The sequence below is a fragment of the Triticum dicoccoides genome, chromosome 7B (genome assembly GCF_002162155.2).
Source record: "Triticum dicoccoides isolate Atlit2015 ecotype Zavitan chromosome 7B, WEW_v2.0, whole genome shotgun sequence".
NCBI lineage: Eukaryota > Viridiplantae > Streptophyta > Magnoliopsida > Poales > Poaceae > Triticum > Triticum dicoccoides.
This window is the reverse complement of record NC_041393.1, coordinates 722,920,639-722,943,011: the sequence shown is the minus strand read 5'-3', so window position 1 is coordinate 722,943,011 and position 22,373 is coordinate 722,920,639. Positions and strand designations below refer to the sequence as shown.

The window sequence follows — 22,373 nt, the reverse complement described above, 5'->3', positions numbered from 1 at the left end:
ATCATCAATGTCTCACAAACCATCATATTAATTAATTCACACAAACAGACATGTATAGCTATATACAATTTCTCCTACATATGCATGTTGCCTTCGGAGCCAGTGGCATTATAGCCTAATTGGTGCCTTCGGAGCACGATGACAATTGGAAGTGGTTTTCATTGGGCGGTAGCGGGTAATAGTATTCTCCCTTCGGATTTATGACCTGGTCGAGCAAAAATCCCGCTATTTCCTCTTGAAGTGCTTCTACGCGCTCCGTTTCTAGGAGCTTCGCCCGCACCTCTCTGAACTGTTAAGAAGGAGATCAATATGCATGTGTATTAGTTGTGTGACTAGATACCGATAATGGTGTAAAAATTGTGAATAGTGTTTTGACAAGCGTACCCATTCCTGTCTTTGAGATCTGCTCCTTTCGGATGCCATCATGCGAACGTTCTCGCAAACGCAGAATGCACACAGATCAGTCCCCTGCGCCTGCTTTAGGGCCTTTACGAGAATGGAATTTGATCAGATAATAATTAATCAAGCATGATAATTAAAGAGATGGCAGCTAGCTAGCTAGCTAGTACTACTTAATTACTTACCTTGGGTCTTCCCCATTTAAGCTTTTCTTTCCATTCGCCGTCCGTAACCCTGATGAACCTTGCCCAAGCCCTGCCCGCCGAAAAAGAAAATGAATAAAGGGGTTATTAAATGGTTCATATCATGAAATGACGAACTAAATAGGCCGAGATATATAGTTAATAATGATTGAAATTACCTGTTGACTATCCCAAATAAGATGTTATAGTCAGTTTTTTCTTTGAGTAGTGAGTCCAGTATTTCAATTGTTCCGGCGTTAACTTTAATGATACACAAGACCCAGTGATATCTGCATGCACACACGTTTGCATGTCTTAATTAAGCGGGCATATGTAAGCAAAAACATGTAGCTAGCTAGTAGGCAAAAACAGAGAATTTGTAGTACAAGACAGTGTGACTCACTGGAAGTTGTAAGGAAGTAGTATATCTTCATTGTATTTGAGGCGCTTCAAGAACTCTAGAATGCTGTCCTCTACGGCCTTTTGATGACGTTCATCTATTTTCCATGTGTATTCATTAACGGTGTTTGGGTCAATGAACCCAATGTCATAGCGTCCACCTTTTCTCATTTCATACATCTTCATCCTACATATAATACCACAGAAAAGAATATAGTGAGGATAATTACAGGTAATGATAAGGATCACAACAGCTAGCTTGAGACTTAAATTACAGAAAGAAATCGCTTACAGACAATAGCAACTGACGATAGATTTGTCGAGTGCGTCTTGATTGTATAACTGAAACAGTTCAAAATACTCAACGGACACAGCTTTCTCATGGTAGTAATGATCCTCCTTGACATTCACCATGAGGCACAATCGATCGGAAATCTTGGTAATGTTCATGTACCATTGATGCAATTCATACATTCTCGTTGGGAGGTTCTTGACCTTGTCTGGCTCGACCAAAGGTTGGTCCCGGACATATTTCCGTTTTATTTCATCCTCTCTAAGCACAGGCATGGGCTCGATCTCGAGGAGTTGTCCAACAGTGATTTTGAGAACTTCAGCCTGCATTATATGCTCCTCCGTTATTACCACATTGCCCACCTCAGGAACGTAAACTGTTTGCCCACAATAATATTGGGCGCGCGTACTGTCACGTGTTGTTGGCACAACAAGCGAGGGGATCAATTGCGCTGCCTGTTCTCCCAGCTGGGGAATGATTTTCCCGCATTTTTTGACAGCTGCTTCTTGTTTGCTCGATCCCGAGCTCGCCTCCTTACGTACACGTGCTCGATTTAACTTCCTGATGTGGCGCTCATAGTTTGTGTCAACAGGCTCGGGAGCTGGTGGTTGAGCCATACGAATGAAGTGGTCAATCGTTTCCTCAGGCACTTTCTCCCTTGGCGGCGGTGGCGGTTTCGGTGCAAAATGGGCTTCCACCTCGGACTTCGATATGGCTGTGATTTCCTCCTCGGACCTGTCATAAGCCCTCTGCGGAAGAGGCGTGAGGCTTGGACCATATTTATATCGCTTGCCTCTGCCTGTACTTCCTGTACTACCTCGACTCATACCGCTACGCACCATAGCTGCGGGGTGTCTCTTCTGTGATTGCTGAGGCGGCGGAGACGGCTGACGGGGCTGATTTGGACGAGGAGGAGTGGCCGCCTGAAGCTGTGCCGGACTTGGAGGAGGAGTGGCCTGAGGTTGTGCCGGACTTGGAGGAGGAGTGGATATCTGACGCTGTGGCGGACTTGAAGGAGGAGGAGTGGCCTGACACTTTGCCGGACTTGGAGGAGGAGTGGCCTGACACTTTGCCGGACTTGGTGGACTTGAAGGAGCGGGAGACTGCTGACTCGGTGGCGGACTTCGACGAGGAGTCGGCTGACGCGGTGTCGGTGGCCTTCGAATGATGATGCAATCCTTTTTCCATAGGATGATACGATGTTTGGCGTCTTCGAGAAAGCGCTCGTCGTCACCTCCAGGATAGTCAAGCTCTAGCTCCGAATATGGGTCCACCACCTCATCAACCAAGACACGAGCATAGCCTGCTGGAATCGGGTTGCAATAGAAGGTTGCCTCGGGGGGATTTGTAAAAGCAACGGCGTTCGCCACCTTCATGGATATGTTCTTCATTTTGATGTGTAGCTCGCAGCTAGTGTTCTCCGTGATGTCATCCACGGGGTATCTACCCAGCATTGCATCGTCCGGGGCGGAACCCACGCTGCTTCTCGGCATGGATGGGGCGGTGCTATCCAATGCTGGATCATTCGCTAGCTGTTGCAGCTGCTGAGACCCCCTTTGCTGGGTAAGTGAGTCGATCTGCTCCTGGTGCCGCTGGAATTTGACTACCAATTCCGCTTGACTTTCTTCTAGGTCTTGAAGGCGTTCATAGTCCCGCTTCCTCTGCTCCTCCTCCATCTTCCTCTTCTTCTCCTCCGCAATCTTCTTTCTCGCACGGGTTCTGTAGTCGGTGTTCCAGTCTGAGAACCCCTCATACCACGGAATAGCGCCCTTGCCTCGTGTTCTTCCCGGGTGTTCAGGATTTCCCAGGGCACGTGTAAGCTCGTCGTTCTCTCTGTTGGGCTGGAACACCCACGATCGTGCCTCTTATATTGCAACAAGTATCGCATCGTCGGCTCCCTTCAGACTTGCCCTCGTCGAAACATTGCCTGTCTTCGGGTCCAACTCCCCCCCATGCGCATAGAACCAAGTCCTGACCCTGGGGGGCCAGCTCTTAGTAACCGGAGTGGCACCTGCATCCTCCATCTCTTTCTCAGACTTATCCCACTTAGGCATTGCCACCGCATAGCCACCTGGCCCCAGCTTATGGAACTTATCCTTTTTTTCGGCATTCTTCTTGTTTATTCTCGACCGTTCCTTAGCTAATTCCGAATCCTTGAATTTCACGAAATTGTCCCAATGAGCACGTTGGTTCTCCAGTGTTCCCTCGAATACTGGAGTCTTCCTTCCTCCCTTGACGTACTTGTCCCATTCACGATTCTTGTGGTTCTTGAATGCAACCGCCATCTTCCTAAGAGCAGCGTCCTCGACTTTCTGCACATCTGCTTCTGTGAAATGATCCGGTAGGGTGAAATGTTCCATTAGAGTATCCCAAAGCAGATCTTTTTGATTCTTGTCGACAAAAGTAACATCTGGACGTGGAGCAGCGTCCTCTTTGTCTTTTTGTCTTTTGTCTTTTGCTGGCTCTCTCCATTCTTGAAGGGAGATCTGGAGTTGGTCCTTCACAAGAACTCTGCACTGACGAACGAACTTGTCCGCAATCTTCTTAGGCGCTAATGGTTCGCCACTAGGTCTGATTACCTCGATATTGTACTTTACGCCCTCCTTCAACTTTTTGTTCGGGCCTCGTTTCGTCCTTTTGCCTGAAGATTTGCTCGATCCGGATGGCTGAAAGAACAAAGATCGATTCGTTAATATATCTTCAAGTCATTTAAAACATGTGATGATCACCAGATACCTGCTTATATAAATATATATACCTCGCCGGTCTTTGTTGTTTCAGGATCAACATGTTCTTCGTCATCGTCATAATCATAGTTCATGACTTCATCAATTCGGTCGTCGCGATCGAATATCATATCACTCCTCCCAACCAAACAAAGCCAAGATCGCCTTGACATGGCAATCCATGAGTGGTTTGTCAAACAGCCTCGCGTATGCTTCTAGGGTGTCATCGCTTATCAGGTCAGCTTCGTTTGCGAGGCATAATTTCTTAATCAGGACAGCCTGCTGTTTCGAAGCTCGAGATCCACGTCCTCCCATGGATAGCTGCACGCTTCGTCTGGGCGTAGGCACAGGCGCCTTCTTCCGGTGTGCCCTCCGTTGTCTCGTCCCAATGCCCCTCGATGCTGGCTGCTCCAGGATGGGTGTGGTGTTGCCCCTGAGCTCTGCACACACCTGGATCACCCTATCGTGAGGAGATGGGTCCGGAATAGCGGGGGTAGGCGGCAAATCCGGTTCCTCAATATGCTCAGAAAGGCTCACCAAAAACCATCCATCTCCACGTATGCATGGCTGCGTCCCATCCACATGCAGCACGGGCCCCACTAGTCTGTCCTCGGATTCCAGATGGCGAGGCGAATCCACCAGTAGAAAACTGCCACAGTTGTCGCAGTCCAAATCCTCCTCGGTCGGGGCGCATGTCTCCCTCCTTGGGCTTTCCTCCACCTGGGAGAGGCACAGCACCCAATCCCCAACTTTGATCCCTGCCGAATCTCCTGTGACCACCGGGCCACCAGGCACCACCATCTGATTCGACACTGGCTGGCCTAGCGCTGTCCGCCCAGACCTCGCCTCGGGCGGCGCAAACCCCCCTTCTGGTTGGTTGATCAAAGCCACAGAGTTTTGTCGGACCAACAGCCTTGGCGCATAGCCTGCACGCCTCCCCCCCCTTGATGATAAGAGGGACCAATCCTGCTTTCCACCGATGGGGCCTCCGTGCAGATCGAAGCTCCTAGAGCCCGCTCCTCCACCAACGGCCGTTCCACGCTGACCTCACCCACGATCAGGGTCGCATCAGCCGTATCGCCCGTACAGTCCACCCGATCATGTTGACCGCCCACGTGGTTTCAAAATCCACCACCCTGCTGCGGTTGCGCCGGCGAAGGGGCCGAGTCCACCAAAGAAGATTCCGGCGATGCCCTGGATGGCGGCGCCGGCGGACCCCGGTTCGCGCCACCACGACCGCCACTACCATCGTCATCAGCTGAAGGCGGGGAGGGAGGCGGCGGTGGAGGTGCCGCCCAGGCCAGATCATCCACCCGCATCGCATCACCGATCTGCCTGACAGAAGCTGGGTACCACAGAGCATCATCCTGATGCCCCGCGGCCATGGCATGCTCGCCTCGCCTGCCCTGCTCCTCCACTACGAGTATGCGCTTGGCAAGGATCCTCGCCGGGTCATCCGTCCGCAGCCAGACCCTGAACTCCACCATATCGCTGCGGGACGCCGTGGAAGACGCAACCTTGATCACCAAACCGAGCCCATGCAGCAGCACCTCCGCATTCCACCGCGTCCAGGCATTCGCCGGCACCCCTCGGAGCGCCAGCGGCACCAAGAAGGGCATGGCGATGCCCGTTGCCCATGAACGGCGAGACCACGGCGAGAACACCAGGTCGAACAGCGGCGTCCCAGTGTGGCCACGCCTGAGCACCATGTTCCTCAGCTCAACTGATCTGCACAAGACGAGAAAATCCTCTGGGTAGTACTCTCTGATTGACATGTCGCCGGGCAACAACTCGAGCTCGTCCACCAAAACAGCTGCCGCCGATGCCAGATCTGTAGCCTGATGTGAACCCACCACGGTCACCACCGCCGCCCTGGACAGCTCCTCCTCCAGAGCGCACAAGTCCGGACCGGACTCCAAGAAGACGCAATCTACTGGATCTTCCACCTGCGAGCGCGAGAGCATCGGCGACATCACCGGCTCGAACGGGACCGAAAAGCCCGGACCTTGAACACTGTCCGCCGATTCCTCACGAACAATCTGGCTCCACGAGACGCCGAGGCGGACCGCCCCCGCTGGCGGAGGCCCAGGCGGCGGAGAGGGCAGTCGCGACGGAGGCGGCGACTGCCCACTCGGCCGAGCGACCACAAGGGGCGGCCCCGGCGAAGGGGGCGCTGGCGCAGCGCCGGGGGCACGCGCGGGGGGGAGGGGGGGGAGGGGGGATCCACCAGCGAAGGGCTCCGAGGGCGTCGGCGGGTTGGTGCATAACCTGGAGATGTGGCCGTGCTCGCCACAACGCGCGCACACCGGCGGATTCGTGCACTGGGCAGAGATGTGTCTGTCACTTCCACAGTTGTAGCAGCAGCCAATCAGCTCGGCTGGGATGCGGCTCCTTGGGGGCCGGGAGGAGGGGAGGATGCTCGGCCAGCGGCCCGGCGGCAATCGCCTCGCCGGAGCCGGGGGCGGACGCAGCTCCGGGCCAGCCATCCGGCGCCCAGGCCGGGATTGCCACGCCCCGGCCGTCGCAGCAGGCACCGACGCAGGGGGACGAGAAGGAGCACCGCGCACGATGGGACCCCGCGCCGTGCCGACGACGTCCGGGACCACGACGAGCGAGCGCAGCGCCGGCCTCGCCGGAGCAGGAGGGGGGAAGGGACGGTAGAAGAGTCCGACGAACCTGCCAAGAGCGACACCCGCGATGCCATGGTGGCCGCCGGGTCCGGAGCGGAAGCCGGCGGGGTTTGGTGGGCGCCGAGGCCGGAGTGGCCGCCGGCGCAGGGCAGGTGCGCTGGGGTCGGAGGGGAGGGGAGGGGAGGGGAGGGTAGTAGGAAAAAAAGCGTGAGTTCTAGTTACGGCAAAGTAGACAGCTTAAAGGGAAAGTTGTTGCCGCCACGGCAGGGACACACTATATCCAGGACATCCATTTTTGCGTTGAATTCCGTACGCATAAATTTACTTTTCTTTTCTTCGAAACAAAACCATGTATACACTTGAAACTTAACAAATAGTGGTCAGGTCTTTTTGATGGAACAGAAATACTTAAAATGATCGGCAGTGGATTGTCGAACCTGAGCAACGGCGCTTCGAATCCTGAAGAAATGAAAATGCAAAAGCCATGTTCATACGTACAGTTCTCCTTCACACAACAGGAAAACAAGCCATAGGCAAAAAAATTGCACAAATATAGACTGAGCCAACATGTTCCATGTACAGTTTAGTCAAATAAACTAACCGAAGACGTCGGAGGCCAGGACGACGGCGCGGTCGGAGTGGATGGCGCCGGTGACGTAAGCCTTGTAGCCGGCGAAGTCATGGACGACCTTTCCGGACTCGACCCTGGCGGCCGTCAAGTCCGGTGGGTGGTCTAGGCACCGCGAGTGTGGTGGGGCGGAGGCTGCCGTGCCGGCGAGCACGGCGAGGCAGAGGAAGAGCGGGTACAGAACCTCCAGAGCCATGGCTCTCTAGCACACTCTGCTTGATGTGCGGTAGGTGGACTACTTGACTTCACTGATTTGCAGCTAGCGGTACGGTAGGTGGCATGGAGGTTTTCCTTTCGGGGCAGTGGTGTGGAGGTTGCCACGTTGCTTCCTCCTTTCTGTTCGACTCCAGGGCTGATGAGTGCGATACCAGGTCGTTCTGTTCTCGCATTTAATTGACCTGACCAATCCTAAAGTGGCAGACCACGCAACTGCACACAAAAACAGGTGTGCAACTGCTCAACAGAGCGAGTCATCGACGCTGGGCAAGGTGGCTAGGCTAGGCGACGTCGTCGACTGCCGAGGCGCGGAGCGATGGTGGCTGTACCGAAAATCGTCGGCGCCCTTAATCACAAAGAGTGAAGCCTGAAATAAACCTCAAGGTTGTAGAGGCCGACACAAATGGACCATCACCTTTAAATCTCTGAAATTGGTATCATGTACTTACAGATCCCGGTCAATCTTGACAGTGCATGAATAAAATCTTGTTTGGTTTAATTGGAAGGGTCTGATCCCAATCGGGATTGATTTCTACAGTGACTTACTACATGGGCCCACCTATCATATGCATCTCCCCATGAGTTCGCTCCCCAACTAAGTACGTGCAGAGTTCCAAAAGAAAAACTAATTAGGTGCAGTGCAACGGTGATCGGCAGTGGCGCCCGACGAGTTCCTCAACAGGATGCTACAGCTGGGCAAGCCCGACCCGATGGTAACCATGGGCAAGGACATGAGCGATGGCTACGGAAATCCTCTCATCAAGCTCAAGACCGCGCTGCAGACAGACTCATGCATCCGACCTGATCAGTGTGCCGGACGGGGCCGGCTCGGCCGTCGGCGCCATTCCGGGCGAGCTGGAGGCGGCTGTCGTCGACGCCATCAAGCCTTGGTGTGCCAAGCGAGAGTAGCTGATGAACCCGGCTGGGATTATCTCTTTTCCCAATGCGGCAAGCGTGTCAAGGGTTTGAAAAGACCGGGATCAGAGAGGTTAGGGTATCAACTTTAAGGATTTGGAGGTGAGGGTTCATTTACGTCGGCCTCTACAAAGTTAGGATTTATTTCAGGCTTTACACAATCACAAAGGAGAGCTCGTGACTCGTTACTGGCTAGTCAAAAATGTATCAGATTTTTATTTATTTATTTTTTGTTTCTCTCTTTCCTTTTTGACCGAGTTTTGTAATGTTTTCCTTCTTCTTGATGGGAAAAAATAGAGCACTTGCTGTCCTGAAAAAATGCAACCCAACAAATATTGCTCGCCACAGCCAAACGGTAGGGTGCCTAGAATCCATGAGACATATTTAGGACGGGGTACTAGGTCCCAGGAAAATGCTGCCGGGGAATTTTTTTTTTTTTTGAAGGGATGCTGCCGGGGAAATTTAGTTCAATTGGCAACCTCTGTTTCAGTCTGGGAATGATGAGTACAGGATTAGAGGAGGAAAATATGCATAATGACGAGTAATGCTACATCTGCAAAATATTACTCCATTAGTTTGGTAATAGGGGATATTAGTTTGGAAAGTTGAGTAAAATATTTGTAGATTTTTGTAGGTCTAGCATTATTTGACTCTAGTATCCATTAGACCTTTTTAGGAGGGGCTGTATCAAAGTATGCCTCGTTCCTATATGTGATACACATAATCCAAATGAATAAAATCTTCTAAAAAGGGAAATACTGAATGTGTAGATGTAAATTTTGGATTAGATAATCACCGTAGCGAGGATGGTACTTCTATTACAATTACCTCTCGGAGAAACATTGGCTGCATAAATTGAAAAAAAAACCCAGGTCTCACATGATAATTATCATGACTATTCGCAAAAATATGATAATTATCATGACTGCCGCATAGCATCTATCAGTTCTCACATGGCTACCAGCTCACGTAGTACTACTCTACAGTATTTAGGTTCAACCAGCTAGCCAGTACTACCTCCGTCTGGGTTTATTACTCCATTTTGTTTTTTATGTCAAACTTTCATCACATGTTTGACTAATAAAATATAAGTTGTAGGTCACATGACGTATATTTTTAGATTTCATATGATACTATTTTTGTGGTATATAACCTATTTTTTGGTAGTTAAATTAAAAGTCAAAGTTTAATCCAAAATACTAAGAGGACGTGGGTAGTAGCAGTGGAGATTTACTACAATATACAGATCTTAGTTTCCATATGTGCCAACATCCCAAGAATTAGATAGTCCTTGCAAAGTGTTAGCAATGAATTACATGAGCTCACTCACGCCTAAAGGTCCAGTACGAAAGAATGATCACATGTGGAAAAAACCGGGAAATTGGATGGTGAAGATAAATGTTGATGCCTCCTTTCAGTATGAAACACTTTCAGGTGCTTGTGGTGCAGTGACTCGTGATGAACGGTGTGACTCCATAACTGCAGCTGGTTGGTTTCTGCCTAATATATGTGTGTTGATTCAGCAGAGCTAATCGCAATAAGGAACGGGATGTACTTGGCGAGTCAGATAGGCTGTACTAGGGTGGAAATTGAGTCAGACTGCTCCTTTGCTGTGGATTCTATTAACAAAATAGAGGACTATTTAGGACCTGAAGTCGCAACCATCAAGGAGTGCAACCATATGATCTTGGACTATGCAAAGATATCCTTCAAATATTGTTTCAGGGAGGCCAATAAGGTAGGAGACAAAATAGCAAAGTACTCTTTTAGTAAAAATAGATCTTCAGTTTTTGGGGAGGATGAAATCCCTGATTTTATTTCTCATTTGCTTGTAAATGACATGTCGATTATGTGAGGAATAAAATCTACTAAAAAAACTTCATTTAGTCTATTTTGCTCTGTGTAAATATTTTTTATATTAATGAGAAAATTATCATAGAAGAGTTTTCTACGATTCTGCAGTTCAATAAAAAAATATACAGTTACTTCCTAGGTCTGCCAAGTACTCCCTCTAGTGATGTAAACACTTTTATATTTCTTTACAGAGGGAGTACTAATTGAGTAATCTGCGGGCTCCAGTGCAGTGTCATCAAGTCCGTCATTAAAGGGATACACCACAGATCGTGGTTAGGAACAAGACGATGAACATCACGATCAGGACCAAGCCGCCCACACACTATACCACAAGCATCAAAAAACGGTCAATCGAGTTAGTTAGTAATTAATCCATGGTTATAGAAATTAATCGAGTAAAACGTGCATGCGCATGCACATACCCCGAGAACCCGGCAACACGCCGGCACGGGTTCAACGACCGGCGCCTGTACCGTCGTCAAATTCAGGACAGAGGACGGGCAAGCATGCGCGACCTGCAAACCAGGCGCCGCCGGGTGCCGGCCATGATGATGATGGTGGTGGCCACCGTCGTGATGGTGGCTGTGCATCATCGACGAACACGTATCCGGCATCGAGACACGATGATGGTCGTGCGTCATCGGTCGGCGCTAGCTGGTTGAAGATCGATGAAAAGTACGTAAATTCGTATATAGTGGATTGGCTCTCTGTCTCTCTCGCTGACTCGCCCGCTCGTACTCGTATATAGTACTCCCTTCGTTCAGAATTACTTGTCATAAAAATGGATGTATCTACAACTAAACTACATCTAGATACATTCATTTCTTGGACTAGTAATTCCGAACGGAGGAAGTAGGTGTGAGCTCGATTATAGGCTGGCGTTGGGATGTTTTCACAGTGACTTTGCTTTGCGTCCAATATGTAGAGTTTGTTCATGTTACCAGGTACTCCTACAAGTCGGTCTACAGTGGGTCTGAATTCCAACAAGTTGAGTACGTACGTATTACGCGCAGAGTTTGCGTTGGACTCGTGTACCGCGACCCGAACGTTTTGTCAATCGGCTTTGCTATTCCTCATGCAACTTTTTTGTTAGTTTTGTGAAAATCAGTCAATTCCAGCTAAAGAGGAAACATCACGATAGAGGAGCAAAGTTGGATTCGTATGAAATGGATCAGACAGAATCGACTAATTACTGAAACATATTCAGTCACCCCGTTACATAGGTAATGCCTTGGTAAATCAGCTTTGCTATTTAACAATTGCCTGTTTTCCCTACATTCAAAATCCAAGACAAAAATTCCTTCCTCCTCTATCCCCACGTCCATATGGCAGTCTTCTTTTCATCAGTTCGGACAGTTAGGTGTTTATAATGTACAACGGGCACGCGATCTTAGTAGCACGCTGGAAAAATAGCCTTTTTTGGGCGCGCAGCCGGAATTGGCGCTTCCGCAAACGCGCAAAAAACGCGTGTGCGGTATAGTTGGTTCAACGCGCGGAGCAAAACGGCATCGCGCGCCACTTATTTCGTGCGCCCGCTCCCGCGCACTGGACAATCGAGTGCCCGCGACCAACTGCCCCCAATCTCTCCAGCCACCCTGCCCCGCGCAGCCGCCGGCGATATTCTCACATGCGTGGCTACAAAAGTTAATTGACTCTATTCAGTTAAACTAGCTAGCACTAGTAATACTACAAAATTGATCCATCCTATACTAGATATACTGAGGGGAATGCAAGGAAAGTGAAAGGGGGCTTTCCTCTTTGGATTGATGAGAAGTGTTGCACCAAGTCTTCAGTAATTTTAATTGGCATTGTGAGGATTTATGAAAGTTAACTGTTACAGAATGTTATTCGCCTGGCGTTCTCCAAGAAGGAATGATAAGATGAACATTTTTGTGGAAATTTTAGTTGCCATGAGGATGGAAAATTTAGTTAGCAAACATGACGAATCCTAGCAAAAAAAATAAACTTAGCGGATTTTTCGTACTTGTCCACTAAACTTGCCATCCGCGGGCAACAAAAATTGCTATGAAAAATGTTCACAATTGCCATGCCTCCCAGCAAACGTTTGCTGCTTACGAAGGTTCTAACTTTTACCCAAAAGCACATGTATATCCATCCAGCACAGACTTGAAATGAGTGAGTTCCTGTGTTGAGGCATTCATAATCAGCAAGGTATCATGTGCATACCGAATTGTGGGAAAGTTGCGAGGCGAAACCGTTGGGTCGCATCTGGGCGATCCCCCTTCCCCCCTACTACGGTTGCCAGTGAGTCCGTTGGTTCTCTGAGATTGAGTCTGTTTTTGCTCTTGGTTCTCCAAATCAGGTGAGATCTTCGTTCCTCTGGGCGGTCGGCATGGCAATGACTGCTCTTTTGAGTTTTTTTGTCCGTCGGCTCCTTCGTCGCTGCACCAGTGTTTCAACCGGGTAGTTGTGTGGGGCTGGTAAGGTGGTGTGTAGGAGGTAGTTGCCTGGTGGCCTGCAGAATGTCAGCGATGGTGTCTCCGGCGATAGTGGCATTGGAAAATCGTTGTTCTTCATGGGATCAGGCGCCAATCTCGACAATGACCACTTCTCCAGGGCAGGCCTTTTGGCCAAGCAGTGACTTTCCGTCTGCATGGATGGCCGACTCGAAATACAAAGCAGACGAGCGGCGACAGAGGCACTCCACCAGCATGTTCTGGATGTCAAGGTCACGAGGCTCCCAATGGACTTGGCTGTAATTTTCTATTCTGGATGTCAAACGTTACTTTGTTTTTTCTTGTACGGATTTCCTTGGATGTTATTTCGCTACCAAATTTTGCAAGCACATAAAACATTTGATCATAATCACATCCATAAAGTTTCAGAATTTTTTGAAATGTTTTGTTAAGTTTTTGATCGTGGGTGCACTAGGGGTGCAATGTGCGTGGGTGCACAAAAACCACTCTCAAGAGGATTTGTAACACCGGAGTGCTCCACATCCCATATGAACATTAAATTCAAATAAATACCAGGAAATTTGAAGAAAAAAATCTGGGATTTTGACATATCAAACTTGGGTGTCCAATCTACTCCCGTGTGGAATTTCGTGAAAAAAATACCAGGAAACGTATCTGTTACATAAAAGATAAAGAATTCCTATGTATAGAAAAACTGTTTGGATGGATTTTAGTTCGGACAGTATTTCCTTCACCATGGATACCTTTCCTGGTATTATTTTTTTCATCAAACTTCACAGAGGAGTAGATTGGGCACCCAGGTTTGATATCCCCAAATTCCAGATTGTTTTTTTTTTGGTATTTTCTAAATTTAATTTTCATGTATAGGTGTGAAGCACCCAGTAGCTCATGTGTATTTCCCGTACTTGATGCTCAAGTGTAAGATGTGAGCTATCCGATATTGCTACGTAATAAATATTTGTTTGCAAGAATGTCGACTAGCGAGAAAGCCAAGTAAAATGGTTTGAAATAGACATTGCGGCATATACCGAAACTATAACAACAATCAAGTCACCATACACACAAGCTGGTCAGTCCTCTCATGGCTACCACGTTTATACTTCACTCAAACAAGCTAAAATATTCCCGATGGGACGTCTCCCAAGTCATCATCAACTATTGATCAGCTACCTAGCTGTGTGCCATCCATGCCGTCATAAAACGTAGTAATCGATGGATCAGCCGAACATGTAGACGAGGATCACTACCGGACTCGCGCTCTATGCCTACGGCCACGGGCCGTCGGCATAGGCCCCTAAGCCGTCGGCATAGATCTATGCCTACGGCTGCCGTCGGCATAGACCCGTCGGCGTAGATGTCGTCAGCGTAGTCTTGTCAGACCGTCGGCATAGTATAGCCGTCGGCATAGGGGTCTATGCCGACGGCCTAGCGTCAGCCGTCGGCATAGTATAGCCGTCGGCAATGTTTTCCGTCTGACAGCCGCGGACGGCGCCGTCAAAAGCGCGGACGAATCATGCAATGCCATGTGGTAGATGTATGCCGACAGCAAAGCCGTCGGCATATCTCTGCCACGTGGCAACCTGTGGTACTCCTGGTGGCAGGGCTATGCCTACGGCAAAGCCGTAGGCATAGATGAATCTATGCCGACGGCTTTGCCGTAGGCATAGCTCTGCCACGTGTCGTCTCCTGGTTACTCGTGGCAGCAGAGATATGCCTATGGCTTTGCCGTCGGCATATATTTCCATCTATGCCGACGGCTTAGGCAAAGCCGTCGGCATAGATATGCCACGTGGCGAGCCCTGGTGACTCCTGGGCTTAGTTTTTTTTCCCTGTTTTCTCTTTTCCAATTCATTTGACAGCATTTGAAAACAGAACAATATGAAATTATGCAGAAATATGACAGTTCATCATCTAAACATACTCAAGTTCGTCACATCATCTAAAGATCATCACCGACTCAAGTTCATGAATATAAAAGTAGTGCAAGACATGAAACATCATAGAAGTAGGAATATGAAAGGCATGGCACGACGGCCACATGCACGGAATCATCAAGCAAGACCACCTCCGCCAAAACCACCACCTCCGCCAAAACCACCACCACCTCCGCCAAAACCGCCATCGCGACCACCACCACTCTGCCAGATCGGAGTGACTGGGGTCGACGGAGCAGGAGTCGAGCCACCGGTCCCCTACATGTTTCAGAAAAGATTCTAACGGTAAATATGATATGATAGTGTTGAATGAACGAGAACTAGTTTGTCAGTAGTTAGGTAAATGTACTAACCGGGCCATCACTTCCTAGTGCCACCCATTCATCGGACGTGGGCACGTGTGGGGGTTCTCCCGCAGGTGGTGGTGGGGGTCCCATTTGTGGTGGATCCGTGCGGTTACTCCAAGACGCCAACATAGCCTGAATGTTAGTTAAACAAGCAAACTAGAAGATCAGAAGGAATGAAAGTGTAAAAATTTAGCTTGGTTTTAAGAGGGCAAAACTAACCGTCATCATCTGACGGTTGTAATCATCGTTTTCCTTCACTCGTTTCAAGTACTCCTGCACCTCGAGATTCCTATGCTCGACAAACTCCTTATATGCCTACATAATTTAGATTGTTTCTAAGTGAGCAATGCTGAAAATAAACTGAGAATGCTAGATAGAAAAAGATAAAGAGGAAGTACTTACAGCATGCTGGCGGGCTAAGGGAGTCTGTGAACGCCCCGTACTCTCTAACTGGCTTTGGTTGGTAGCCCGAAGCTGTGTGTACGAGATTGAAGGAGTGATCAAGCCGTCGAAACACGGATACCGGCCATTCTTCTTCCCCTGGATGGCCACCACCGCCATGTCGTCGATCTGAGACTCGGCGACCTCAGCAACAGGAACATCCGGATGCAACTCCTGATAGTGATGAATGTAAGACCCCAGGTGCTCCTCGGTCTTGCCGTAGTACTGGCTCTCGCCCTCCTTGCGATGACTCCGCTCGCGGGCCAGCTTCCACGACTCCATGTCTGAGAGCGGCCTCTTCAACTTGTCCTCCTACAACGTCAAATAGAAGTTAGCCATACATAAGAACATGATGGTAAAGAAGAATAAAAATGCATCATGCACATAGATATACCTTCATGGCCTTGAAGCTCCAGTGGTTCCTGTTTCCTTGGCCGTGTGTCCCGTCGCCTCCACGGTTAGCCCGGCCCTTGATACTCTTGGCAGCAAACTCTGCATCGGCGCCGAGCCACCTATCCACCAAACTCGCCCATCCGTCATGCCTTCCATAGCATCAACGAGGAACAACCTATGCAAATTTTGGAAGCATGACATGTGAGCACGAAACATAGAGTTGACTGCTTGAAACAATGAAAAGTCAGTAATAGTTACCATCATGAGCTGCTCCCTGTTCAAGGTAAGTTTTTGCTTCTGCGCTTGAGTTTTGGTCATCCTTTGGTGCAGGTAGATGTGGTAGTACTGCGAGACGGCAACCCAGCGCACCTCGTACTGCAACTGACGAGCTTTCTTCTTCGCAGCCGCAAGTAAGACCACGTCGGCTCTAGCCTTGTGCTCGTCAAGAACTCTATAGAGTTGCTGCATAAACCAGAAGCAAACAAGGCATGAGTTGAGTGATTCAATGATAAACTATGAACGAAACTGAAGACAAGTGATTCAGAAGAGAACTTACCCAAAATTTGGTGATCACGGCCTTAGCGGCCGTCCCGTACTCCGCGTTGCTGCAAGCCTCATAGTGAGCCCATCTCGTGGCCAAAACCCGCAGCTGCGGGTCCCTGTCTGGCCGCGGGCAGAATAGGCCAGGCCAAAACTGCTTCAACAGGACAGTGATAAGGCCGTTCGGTTTACGTCCCTTTCCACGAAGGATCCAGTTTCTGCAAAAGAATCAAATGATTGCCATGTGTACAATAAGAAAATATTGTCATGTGTTGAAAATATGATTGAGAGGCACTTACTCTGTCCCCACAGGTTCAATGAGCCACTTGTGCTCCTCGATAGAAGGTGGTGTAGGTAGTCCGACATTACCACGCAGCCACCCCTGCGGAGCACCCGGTGGCAAGTCACCCCACAACTCGGGATCAACCTCCCCTCCACCCTCCTCGCCCTCCTCCTCACCCTCCTCCTCGGCCTCCTCCTCCTCACCCTCCTCCTCGGCCTCCTCCTCCTCACCCTCCTCCTCGGCCTCCTCCTCCTCGCCATCAGGAACATACTCCTCCTCCTCAGACTCAGAAGGTGCCTCTGTATGGGAGGGCATCGAAGAAGACCCTCCTATTTTGGACACGGCCCGGAGTTTTTTGCCCCGGCTGCCTCTCCCCCCACCTCCTCCTCCTCTAGGGGCTCTCCCCCCACCGCCGCCTCCTCTAGGGTCTCCTCCCCCGACCCCTCCACCTCCCTGTGAGGTGTCATCCTCGCGTAGTCGGGAGGGAACCTTGTGGGCTCGTCCACTCCGAGTAAGTCCTTTAAATTTACTGAGGAAACTGGCGCCGCTGGACTTGCCCATGATTAGCAAACCTGCATTGAGAAGAGAATAAACAATTAGTAAGGATATCAATTAAACAAGCATACAGGAAAAACATTAATACCAGAAGAGCACATTAAGCATACTATTGTAATGATCATTAAAAGAACTTGCATTTTCTAGAACCCATATGAATCATCACTATTGTAATCTATTTGTGGAGCGGTCTCATCATCACTATCACGCATATCTTCTTCATTGTCTGACGGAGGTGGAGGCTCTTCCTCATCGTCAGCGTCTTCATTTAACTTTTCAAGCATAATTATGTCTCTTTGATTCACAACTGCCTCACCATCAATCCGTGCGTCGTCGTCGTTTGGGTCCAGGTCAACATAACCCAAGTCATCATCCTCGTTGTTTCGGACCACGTCATCATGTTCCTCTTGATAGAACACTCCCTCGTATGTCATTGGGTTTATGTTGTAGTAATCATCATCGTTCGGGTCCGGTAGCTTACCATGCGGCGACACCTTGAACACAACTTCCCAACCCTTTAGGTACTCTTTCTGGCATGGGTAAGGCAGATAATATACTTGTGTGGCCTGGGTAGCGGCGATAAAGAGATCAGCTCCGGCATAGACGGTTGATGGTTTAACTTCAACTAAACCAACAGAAGGCGTATGTCTCAGACCCTTTTTGGGGTCGAACCATCGGCATTTGAACACAGTGAGACTTAGGTGTTCGCGGCCAAGTTTGAATGTAAGCTCGTATATTTTTCCTACCCTTCCGTAGTAATCTACGTTATTATCTCCTTCAGTGAAGACTCCGGTATTTATGGTTTTGGGATCAGGCCGACTGTTCTGGTGCTCCTCTGTATGGAAGCGATACCCATTCACATCATACTTTTCGCATGTCATGACGACAGGGTCAAAACCCATGGAAACCCATCTCAATTCTTCATCCATTGATTCGGTCGGATCATTTCCCTACAAGTTTAATTGAAATTATAGGGTGCATGAGTTTAATTGAAATTATAGGGTGCATGAGTTTAATTGAAAGTGTGAAAAATTACTTTCTCCATGAACCACGCAACAAAATTTTTCCTTCCATCAGCACCCTTTCGGAGAAGAGCAAGTGCCTCCGCTTCAGTAGGAGGCAGCATTCCTGTCCATTCTTCTTCAACGAATCAACTATAATAAGAAAAGCGGTATAAGAACTAGGCAAAGTGAACATAACAAATTGACTAAAAGAATGGTGCAAAGGTATTAACTCATCCACTCATCCTCAACTTCCTTGATGTTGTGCAAGATATAGAACATGACATCCTCCCACTCATCTCGTGGCATGACATAAGGTTTCGAGCATCCAGCCCTACCACCTTGCCCGATGAATAGAGGCAACTTGGGTTTATACTTGGGTTCTTCTGTATTGTATCGAGACACCTTATTGTGCAACGTGGGAACATGGTCCGGATAGTAGGCTGTCCTGAGGTCTGCCACCTCCTCTAGGATAACTGCCTCAACAATGGAAGCTTCAATCTTAGCTTTGTTTCCACATTTCTTTCTCAGATGCTTGTTCTGTCTCTCAGGGCCGTACTGCCAACGATTCTGCATAGGGCCCCCCAACAATACCTCGTTCGGGAGGTGCAAAATAAGATGTGTCATCGGAGTATAGAAGCCTGGCGGGAAGATCTTCTCTAGCTTGCATATCAACTCCGGCGCCTTCTTATGCATTTCTTTTATCTTCTCACGACATACTTCTTTAGCACAAAGCGTGCGGAAGAAATGGCTTAACTCCGCAAGCACACGTCAGACACGCTCGGGAACATAGTCGCTAGGCTTATTCTGACCAACTCTAGCTTGTCCTCCCTCCCCCTATTTACGATGGGGATGTTTCTTCTAGCGGACGGGGTCCATTCCAAACTTGACACCCCGCGGTCCAGGTTCTTTTGGGACGGAACTGGGACGAAATGCAAGTATCATTTGGTGAAATGGGCTGCGGTGTGCAGACCAAAAAAGTTCGGTGGTTTGGGGATCACGAACTCAAAGCTCATGAATGTTGCCTTGCTCACCAAATGGTGGTGGCTCCTTGCCCAAAACGAGTCAAGTCTCTGGGCGGATATCCTACGGGCTAAATATTCCCCGGATGGAAATCTTTTCAAGGTAAAGTTGAAGGGTTAGCGTTTTGGAACGGGATCCAAGCGGTAAGACTGGCCTTTACGGTGGGTGCACAGTTTCTCGTTCATAGCGGCACATCCACGCGTTTTTGGCTTGACTTGTGGTGGGGGCAAACCTCGTTGTGGCAATCACACCCGGAGCTGTACCAACTGGCCACAGACACTAACATCTCGGTCGCTGACGCCCTTCGGGTTCACCCTCCGACGATATCCTTCTACAGGACGTTGGAGGCCGGCGAGGCCACTTCCTGGAATGTGCTAGTAGACACCCTAGAGGGGCAGACTCTAAGCCAGGAACGGGACGAGATCTCCTGGAACCTCACGGCTTCCCAGAAATTCTCGGTCAAGTCCTTATATACGAAGTTGACGGAGGGGAATGTGCTAGATATGGCTAGGGGGCTATGGAAGACTGGCATTCCCCTCAAGATCAAAATTTTCCTGTGGCAATTGTGTCGCAATCTCCTCACTACTTCGGATAATGTGGCCAAGAGGAATGGCCCGGTGAACGGGTCCTGGCCATTTGCGGCCACGGGGAAGATGCTAACCACATGTTTTTTGGGTGCTGTCTAGCTAGATTTGCGTGGATCACCGTTAGGGAGACATTCAAACAGAATTGGAACCCGCAAACTAGCGATGACTTACTAAACTTGCTGAAGGCACATAGGGGTGCCAACGCGAGGTTGCTGTGGCGTAGCGTAGGGGCGCTGTTATGGTCGATTTGGGTGGTCCGGAACAAAATTACTATTGAACACAAGTTCCCTGCTCACACAGTTGATATTCTCTTCAAATGCCATATTTTCTTACAGGCTTGGGCGCCATTGGGGAAGCAGCATGACGAGGACCGCATAATCGTGATTATGGAGAAAATCAAGTTGTGCATGGTGAAAGCGAGGCAACAAGGAGTGCAAGCTTGAATCTTTTGAGTTATAGCTTATGATTGGCCGAGAGCTTAAGTTTGTTATATTTGCTAGCTTATTGCAACTTTGCATTGTCGGGCCTTCACGCGTGTGGAACTTCTGTCATTTTGGTTTGTAAGTTTCGGAACTTGTTTGTGGATGCTGCCTTGTGTCTTTATTAATTTAAAGCCGGATGATGCGTGCGTCTTCGTTCCAAAAAGGTACGTTTGCTCGCCCCTCTGCCCTTGCCTGTTCTTCTTCCTGATTGTTTTTTTTTCTACTGCTTGTTCCCAATTCTTTCTCGATAGAACAGGTCAACAGGAAATTGTTGTCGGGCTCTCCAATCATTAAGCACACATAGTCAGGTTACAAAGAAAGAGAAGGTACAATACTACTATGCGTCTATGCCCTAGCAGGTTTTTTCATGACATTAGATGAAGATCTTCTGTAATCAATCTCTAATATCTCCATAGCTTTGTGCTAATTTTAAAAGTAAATTGTTCCTTTCAATTGCAGCACGGCCATGTTGGGTTCGGGTAGAAAGTATACATCTGAAAGTGAAAAACAAAAAGGAAGGAGGTAGATGAGATGAAAGGAGCATTATGAGGATCCCTTTTAATATTATAAGAGCGATACGAGCACTTCAGGAAATCCGGACGAGTTGGCAATAGTTCTTGCATATGACCGAACTAGTGCCGATGAGGAGGATGCTCGTCATACTCCTACAGAAGACAATGTTGACATCAACTTGGATGATACCAATGTGAGTGATCATGAGCCCTATTTAATTCGTCTGCGACATAATCTGTTAGTGTTGATGAGGAACCGGTTGTTACTATGGATATTTATGATCAAGTAATTGGGGTAATCTTGATAACAAAGCTAGGGACATATTAGTGAAAAAGGGGCCTAAAATGGAAGAAGAAATTGCTAGAGAGGTTAAATGACTTGGCAAATTTATGCACGGAGAAGAAATTGCTTGAAGAAATTGATATTGATACTATCATTAGCGATTTTGCATCACAAAATGTTAGGAGAAATTTTTGGAGGTAATATATAAAACATTATTTGATATATACACTGATTTTGAATGCACTTAATTGTTTTCTTTTATACAAATTTAAATCTTCCCCGAAGGGCCTCAGATTGTAGTTTCGCCCCAGGCCCCTGAAATCTCAGGACCGGCCCTGCTCCCAGCTATCACAGAACAACGACCGGCTGTTGATGTTGCGGACCGAACAGCCCAGCAGCAAATGCCTGACACCGAGCCGGGTGAACACGCGCATCCAACTCGTGTGAGCGAAACAGCCAAACTAGGGCAGACAAACACAACTAGTGGGCAGCGAAACCCAAAAGTGCTAGGACAGACAAACACAACATGCAGACAACTAGGGCTGCCGCCTACGAGAAAATTTTGTTTAAGACGTTATAGCCTAGAGAAAATTGTGTTGCTGATTTGTTTGCCAAGTTTGTTAGTGCCCAATGTAATCTGGCAATGGAAAAGACTATTTGGTTGTCAATCTCATTTTTGTTGCGAAATAGTTTGTCAACCCTATTGCAAGGAAAATCTTACGACTCAACCTTGTTGGGGTTGAACGGACCACTCTCAAGTTAATAAGATCTCCAGTAGGGCATTAATTTCCTTCCATGCATGCCATTGTCGATTCACTCCGCTATGACAAGTGTGTTTATGTCTTGCGTACTTATTTCCTTTCGTGCATACCATAGCTGACCAGGAATATGCCGTTCCAAAAAAATCGAGCCCGCGCTGCCATGATCATGATGACGCCCAACAATTGTGGTACGGTTTTGTGCCGGGAGTGGCCTCGTTTATATAGCGGATGTCGTGTGGCCAAGCGGCTTGGTGTGTCAATGCGCGAGCCAGAGTTTGTTTCTCGGCTGGCGTGAGTATTTAATGGCGGCAGACATACATACATGCAGCTCATTTGAATGCGGTAGATATCCATCCCGTCGAGTAACGCTTCTCCGGCATTGAACAGGCAGGGACACCGCGGACACAGTGCGGGCGGAAATTTCGCGGTGATCCGTTTCAATGCCAGCACCAGTAAGAGGTCACGTCCGCTCTGGGCCGACATCAATGCGGAACTGGCACTGTAGAGCGACATGAATGTGGGGCAGTCATTTCGGGTGGCATGCACGCAGAC

General features: G+C 48.7%; 1 protein-coding gene across 1 annotated transcript in view; it reads right to left on the bottom strand.

Moving 5' to 3' along the window:
- LOC119335635 (endo-1,3;1,4-beta-D-glucanase-like) overlaps window positions 1-7,539 on the bottom strand; it is a 12,513-nt gene extending 4,974 nt beyond the window's left edge. Inside the window, exon 1 of the mRNA XM_037607745.1 lies at window positions 7,230-7,539. Coding sequence (XP_037463642.1) covers window positions 7,230-7,452 — 223 coding nt within the window. The 5' untranslated portion in view covers window positions 7,453-7,539. The remainder of the gene's footprint in view (window positions 1-7,229) is intronic.
- Between the last annotated feature and the right edge of the window lie 14,834 nt (window positions 7,540-22,373).